Genomic DNA, 7,560 nt, shown 5'->3' on the forward strand with positions numbered 1-7,560 from the left:
TGATTTGTCCCAAGAAATGCAGATATTCAGATGCTAACTAGGCTTGCACCTTCAAAAAGACATCAGCGTGACCTCTACTTCCCCATTCCCCACTCCCCACCTCCCCCACCCACATTGCTGAACTATTCCACAGAAAAGAATGTCACCGAGAATCAATACTATCCTAAAACCTTAGGATGTATCTATATTCCCAGGTTGAATTTCTAGAAATGACAACGTGAAAATTGCTGGCTGGGCTAAAAACTAACTATGCCCTTGAAGATGACAGACTCCCCGGGTTTTTTGGACACAAATATATCAACTCTAGAACTAGTTTGATATTGCTGGCTTCTTGCCCAGACTCCAGTTAATGTTTGAGTATTTCTAATCCTGTATAGGCACAATGTTCCTTTCCTTAAGTTGCTAAAACCAAAGCTAAGAGTCAGCCTAATTAATGGAAAATTCATGTATTAAATCAAAAGCAACCAGGGACAAGGATGAACATCTTTCAGGCTACACAAGACAGTTGATTAGCTCTTTTCAGACTGCTACAAAAAAAAATTTTGATGAAGTGTACATGAAAGTGTTCTATATTATATTATTAAAATACATGTAGTCTCTCTATTAAAAAAAATACTTGGGGGTGTGTACTGATCTAGGTTTTAAGAATGAACAAGAGCTGTGTGCATGCTCAGTCTTGTCTGACTCTGAGACTCCACCAACTGCAGCCTGCCAGAGTCCTCTGTCCACAGGATCTCCCCAGGCGAGAATACTGGAGTGGGTTGTCATTTCCTCCTCCACTGCATCTTCCCGACCCAGGGATCAAACTCCCGTCTCCTGCGGCTCCTGCATCGGCAGCATTCTTTACTACTGAGCCCCTTGGGAAACACAAACAGCAGCTGAGCCTTGTTCAAATCCTAAATAGTAGTTGCTGCTACTGCTATTTAATCATGCATTTGTGCCGGACATTTTGTGACCCTGTGGACTGGGGCCCACCAGGCTCCTCTGTCCATTGGATTTTCCAGGCAAGAATACTGGAGTGAGGCCATTTCCTTCTCCGGGGATCTTCCCAACCCAGGGATTGAACCCAAGTCTCCTGCTTGGCAGGCAGATTCTTTACCACTGAGCTACCTGGGAAGCCCCAAACACTAGTTGAGTCTGTGGTACATATACACCATGGAATATTACTCAGCCATTAAAAAGAATTCATTTGAATCAGTTCTAATGAGATGTATGAAACTGGAGCCCATTATACAGAGTGAAGTAAGCCAGAAAGATAAAGATCATTACAGCATACTAACACATATATATGGAATTTAGAAAGATGATAATGATAACCCTATATGCAAAACAGAAAAAGAGACACAGATGTACAGAACAGACTTTTGGACTCTGTGGGAGAAGGCAAGGGTGGGATGTTTCGAGAGAACAGCGTGTATATTATCTATGGTGAAACAGATCACCAGCCCAGGTGGGATGCATGAGACAAGTGCTCGGGGCCTGGTGCACTGGGAAGACCCAGAGGAATCGGGTGGAGAGGGAGGCGGGAGGGGGGATCGGGATGGGGAATACATGTAACTCCATGGCTGATTCATGTCAATGTATGACAAAACCCACTGCAATGTTGTGAAGTAATTAGCCTCCAACTAATAAAAATTAAATGAAAAAAAAAAAAAGAAATAAAGGGGCAGATATAAGTTCTTCCTCAATAAAGGAAAAGACAAGGAAAACATACACACTGGGACTGAAGTTCTAGTACTATTCTCTGTTAAAAGGGAAAATGAAATTTATATTTCGAGCATTGGCTTCAACCACTGTAAGGCAGTCCAAAAATCACATTTTTCTTTTTTCTGTCTCACATGGAAGAGACACCAGCAGTGGCCAGTGGGGCTGGGACAGCAGCAGAGGCTGCAGCACCGCCCTCACTTTGCACCTGAAGAGTTTTGCTCCTTCGTAATTGGACAAGAGGAGAAAGAAGCAGAGAAAGAAACAGAACTGTCTGTCTATCTCTCAAAACCCAAATGATGGAATGACCTTTTTTTTTCCTGTTTTCTTCTTCAGATTGATTGATCATTAAGGTATCATTCTAGGCAACTGCTGATTGGAGTCCTTAGCATTAGAACAAACTTAATACCTAACTAGAACCAGAATGATCATTGCTGATAACGGGTGGTTGGGGGAACCTCCCAGAAACTATTCCACTGATAGAGACCAAGAACAGAGAGGCAGGCCTTAGGAGACAGTTTTTCCTCAGTAAAACCATAGGTCCTTGGGAGCTATAAAAATGATGCTGAAGTTAATTCCACTGAGGATCTCCTGGACTGGGGATCTGGGAATTCAGCTGACATGAATAGCTAAAGATAAGAGATCAGACTATTACCATCAGCGCTCCCAGGCAGTTTTTGTCTTGGTACAGGTCAGCTGAGAGCTCACAACTCAGGGAGCTAGAGATGCATGGAGCTGGGATATTTACACCAAAATAGGAGGAAGGAATGGATTTCCCTCAGCTCCCAGGCTAATAATGAGACTGTAAAGAACTCTGTTCCTTCTGTAGAACCAAGTCTTTTGAGTGAATGCAGCTGGCTTCCAATCCCTCCAGAATAAGATAGAAATAAACATTTAGGGCCTCCCAGGTGGAGCTGGGGTAATGAATCTGCCTTTCAAAGCAGGAGATGTAAGAAATGAGGGTTTGATCCCTGGGTCAGGAATACCTGCAGTAGGAAGTGGCAACCCACTCCAGTATGCGTGCCTGGAAAATTCCATGGACAAAGGAGCCTGGTGGGAGTCCATGGGGGCAGCAAAGAGTAAGGGCTGAGCACAACATTTTAGCTCTGCACAAGCTTGAATCCTCACCCTTTCTTCCTAGAGTTTACTTGTTCATAGTTCAATGGGTCCACAGGAGAATGCATCACAAACACTGAACTATATTAAAAAAGACTTTATAAGCAGCAATCTATCCAGAGACTAGCTTTTTTTTTTCCAGTCAAGCACTTACCACTCAATATCAAGTATTTACTGGTCTTTTCCGCTTTATCACTGCAAGATTTGTAATTTGAGGGTTTTAGTTTTGATAAGAAGAAGACACCAAGGGGATATCTCAGAGAAACAGCACATAGTTACTGTTTTAAATGACCCATTATCAATAAGGATTATTAAAAAAGGATAAGACTAGGCAGGAAACAAAGAAATCTAATATTAGACTATAAAGAAAAAAATTATAATCAAATGGGATAGAAAAATGTTATGTGTTAAGCAATACTTGTAGACCTACTACTAACTTATTAATTTGGGATTTACTTGGAAAAGTGATGCTTTCTCGCAAAACCTCCAAACAAATTAACAGTAACTGAAACTGTAGTTAATATTACATGGCATGTTCGTTTTTCTTTGGTAGCACAGAGTTAAATACAGTTATCTGAATGCCCTTGGTTTATATTTCAAAACCTCTATTTTTTTCTTTATATGAAGAGTCAGCTAAAGATGTTGACTCCACAGTTTTCATCAACAATGTTAATTTGCAACCACAAAACTACACTTTGACAGTGTTTCTTTACTTTTGAACTGACAATGCTGTGGAGACGCTCTCTCAATCAACACCCAAAGGACAGAAGGAGTGCTAATTTTTTGTTTTTCTTTAAATTTGTGGGCTCCTATTTCTCAAGAGTAACCCCCGACCACTTGTTTTTGTTTTCACAAATAACCAGGTAACTGCACACGGTATGCACATGTCCTCCAGGCAACTTAAGTTCAATGCTGCTCAAGACTGATCTTCTTAGCTGTAATTGAAATCATAACCATCCTGAAAAGACTACCAATTAAAATATCCATTTGCCTATATGGAAAGTAGCTCCCCTAGAATATCCCAAAAATCTTTAAAAAGGAAGAAGAAAAAAAAGTACCTTAACCTCATCGTGCAAACAGAGGCTGAAGTTTTACTAAGCAGGTCAGGGACAGGGTCAAGAATAACAGAGGTCAAGAAAGAACACTAAAGCTGATTTTTAACCTCAACCCCAAAGGATTTTTATTTTATTTTATTTTTTCCAAAGGATTTTTTAAATCACACAAAAGCTCATTTTTCTGTCTTCGTTAGAAAACAAACTTTAGCAGTTAAAAGACCTTTCCCGGTGTGGGTTTCGGACCTAACACGTGCACAAAACAGAGAAAAGCACGCCAAGCCGCCTGCTTACCCAAGATGAAAGCAATGCACCAGCTTTGTCACGATTATAACCATCTTCCCGGCCAAGGGCGCGGAACGCCCGGGGGACGAGAAGTGAGGAGACAGCGACGAGGGGGAGCCGCCGCGGCGAGAGCCTTCCCGGGCGCTGCTTCCCCGACACACCGCCTCTCTCCAGCTCGGAAGAGCAGCGGCGCGCACCCTCCTTTCACCGGGAGCCGCGGCTTGTCATTTCCGCTGGATCACCCGGCAGCTGCTGCGGGCCGCGCGTGGAAGCGCGGGCGGGAGGACCAGGACCACGAGACTGCGCTGCGGGGCGGGCGGAGCGGCTGCCGCTGAGGCTCCGGCAGCCTCACGATGCGGGGCAGGGGAGGTCAGCTTTCCAGGAACCAGGATCAGCTGCCGCACGAGCCCCTCGCCCCGCCGAGCTCCCTGCGAGCCAAAGCCGGCTGCCAGGGCGGAGCGGCCGCAGCTGTGGAGCGTGCTCGGCTCCGACGAGGGTCTTGCACGCGGTGACTTTTTTGCCTGATCTGAGAACCAAGAGGTGGGCCAAAGGTGAGATTTAGTGGAGGTGATTTCTCGAATAGGGAGATGAACTCCTCCCCATCCTCCTTTGAAAGAAAGAAAGAAGGGAGGAAGGGAGGGAGGCCTCCTAAGATGTTCTTTGCCAACAGAGTCAAATCCAGAGTGAGGGGGGTGGGGGGAAGGGAGGTGGGTTGGGGTATGGGAGGTGGGAGAGAGGGGGGTTGGGGGGGGGGGGCAGATGAACACACTGCACTGCACTTAGCACATTTTTTTGATGGGTAGGTTGATGGAGATGTTTGGATGGTATCAGTGATGTTTAGTCTTTATCGCTCTTCCTGCACCATTAGGTTGCCTCTGGGGTCAAGTACGTGGTCTAGGGAGTGAAGGGGTTTTAATCCTAGCAAATCACTGATTATCTCAAGGATTAGGTGTGGAATTGCCTATGTTTGAAAATCTAGACAGCTGTGCTATGAATTAATTGATCTCTACACAAGTGAAATCTGCCTACAGGTAATTACTTTAAAAACAAGCGTCTTATAAAGGTGCAATTTTAAAATTTAAATGTTAACTCGTATTATAATAACATTTTGAAATTTCAGTCTTTCAGGTGGCAAGCTCAGTGAAAGCAGGGAATGTTGCTTATTGGTGAATCCTTTTACCTGGGCTTGGTGAATGGCAAATGCTCATAAATGCATGTGTGTGACAATGAACTGTGGGTTTGTTAGTTAACCTGGCAATGGCACTTTCATGAAGGCTGAAGTTCTTGAATTTGGTGTGAATTTTATTCTAACTCGACCTCAGCTTTGCTTTTTTGGCCCAATGACATTAATTTTTGTCATAAGTGTCCAAATGCATAAGCAAATTGGCTTTTAACTAGGATTTTCCTTTTGTGTTGCTGGGTGTTCTCTTTTCCTCTCTTTCAGGCCAAGAGGAGTCAAATCCAGAGCATATTCTCTCTGCTACTATTGATATCAGGGACATTGACTCTCCACATTTGCAGATCACACCATTATTTAGTTTTGAAAAACTACTAGCCAGTCAGTTCTGGTTAGTAGACTAGCCAGTGGAGGGCGGAGGATGAACCCCAGAGGATTTCATGGCTGAAGTGGAGCTATAACCTGAAAGTCTGGACAGGAAATAGGGCTGAGCTGGGAGTCAGATGTTTCTTGAATCCTTGGTGAAGCCTTGACCTATTGATCCAATCCCTTAGGTCAGGAAAATTCTTTCTCCCCCCTCCCACCTCCATATCTGTCTCTCTTCTTCTCCCTCTCTCTCTCTCCTCTTTTCCTAGTCCTCCATTCTCTGACTACTTTCCACACTCCTTTTAAGAATCAGGTGCTGTTGGACTCTAGAGCCCTACCCCATCACCCCTTCGAGCCCCTCACCCCAAACCTCCAACTCCCTCACCCCTCCAACCCCTGACCCCACACTCAGCCCCCTCATGCCCCACCCTCAACTTCCCCCACTCCCACCTCTCCAAAGCATATTTTTATGCTTTCTCACACTTTCTGGATTGTCTTTAACTGAATCAGGCCCTACCAGCTGTGAATTCCTTAAGATTAGGGACAACACTGGCTGTTTCCATCTATACAGTCATATACATCTCCACAATTACTGGTCTTCACTTGTTTTCAGTTTAGATTAAGGCACAGGTGGGAGTCCTAATTGTGGTGACCAATTAGAAAATTGGTGGAGTTAATTTAGGGACATTTTCTAGGAGAAGTGATTCTAGTTGGATAAATTAAAATTTCAGTATAATATAACCAAATCAAATATTTCATAACTGGGAGGGAAGACATAGAGCTTTTTGTGCAGACCTGATACATATAAATAATCAGGGTAGGGCTGTTTATTTAATCCCTGCTTTGGCCACCTGATGCAGAGAGTCAACTCACTGGAAAAGACCCTGGTGCTGGGAAAGATTGAGGGCAGGAGGAGAAGGAGGTAACAGAGGATGAGATGGTTGGATGGCATCACTGACTCAGTGGACGTGAGTTTGAGCAAACTCCAGGAGATGGTGAAGGACAGAGAAGCCTGGTGTGCTGCAGTCCACGGGGTTGCAAAGAGTCAGACACGACTGAGCGACTGAACAACAACAAATCCCTGCTTCTTGATCCCAAATAGAAACAGAAGAGGAAGCAATTATTCTCTTACCATGGGCCCTCTGGACCCACGCATTTTATTTCATAGCAAAGATTCCTTATACGTTATCCTCATTCATCTCCTACAAATTTTTGCTATTCATTTTTTTCAGTAAAGCTGGTTCTCAGAGGTTATCTGGGGTATCCAAATCACCTGAGTCAAGAATTTGTTTTGATGACAAAATCATAGCCATAGTTTCTTTGGCACTTTATGCTCTTCCAGGCACAGCTAAATTCTTTACAAAAATTGCATTGTGTTGTCACATGAAGCATCTTTTAATAGTACTTACCGCAATTTTATATTTTGAACTTAACAGTGTATAATAATATGTTTGCTGAGGAACAAAAGAAAACAGGCACAAACAATAATTGGTCATGGATATGGATAGAATATTATCATCTCTGATGATGGAACCAAGGCTCTGAGAGCTCAAGAAATAGAGCTGTAGGGGGAATCAGGTTTGAAGTCCATGTGGTCAAATGTCAGAGTTCATCAGAGCTTCACCAGTGGAGACTGCAACCACTCTTCCAGAACCCTGAGCCTTGCTAAGATGGAGGAGCCCCAAAGGAAGCAGAAAGATTCCACCTTGAGAAGCTCAGAGTTGTAGAAGGCAACACTGTACAAAGTGAAGACTGGAGATGGAAAACGTGGGTCTCTAGTGAGTATCATTGAACTGACCTGTTTACCCAATGCCTACCTTTACCTCTCCTATTGGAATGTGAGCTAGTGAAATATGTTTA

The 7,560-nt window shown here is 43.7% G+C and overlaps 1 protein-coding gene across 1 annotated transcript in view; it reads right to left on the reverse strand.

Annotated features, from left to right (window-relative positions):
* Positions 1-4,351, reverse strand: part of ARHGAP18 (Rho GTPase activating protein 18) — a 193,096-nt gene extending 188,745 nt beyond the window's left edge. Inside the window, exon 1 of the mRNA XM_043456967.1 lies at positions 4,167-4,351. Within this exon, the coding sequence (XP_043312902.1) occupies positions 4,167-4,210 (44 nt within the window). The 5' untranslated portion in view covers positions 4,211-4,351. The remainder of the gene's footprint in view (positions 1-4,166) is intronic.
* Positions 4,352-7,560: the final 3,209 nt, after the last annotated feature.

Source organism: Cervus canadensis, chromosome 33 (genome assembly GCF_019320065.1).
Source record: "Cervus canadensis isolate Bull #8, Minnesota chromosome 33, ASM1932006v1, whole genome shotgun sequence".
NCBI lineage: Eukaryota > Metazoa > Chordata > Mammalia > Artiodactyla > Cervidae > Cervus > Cervus canadensis.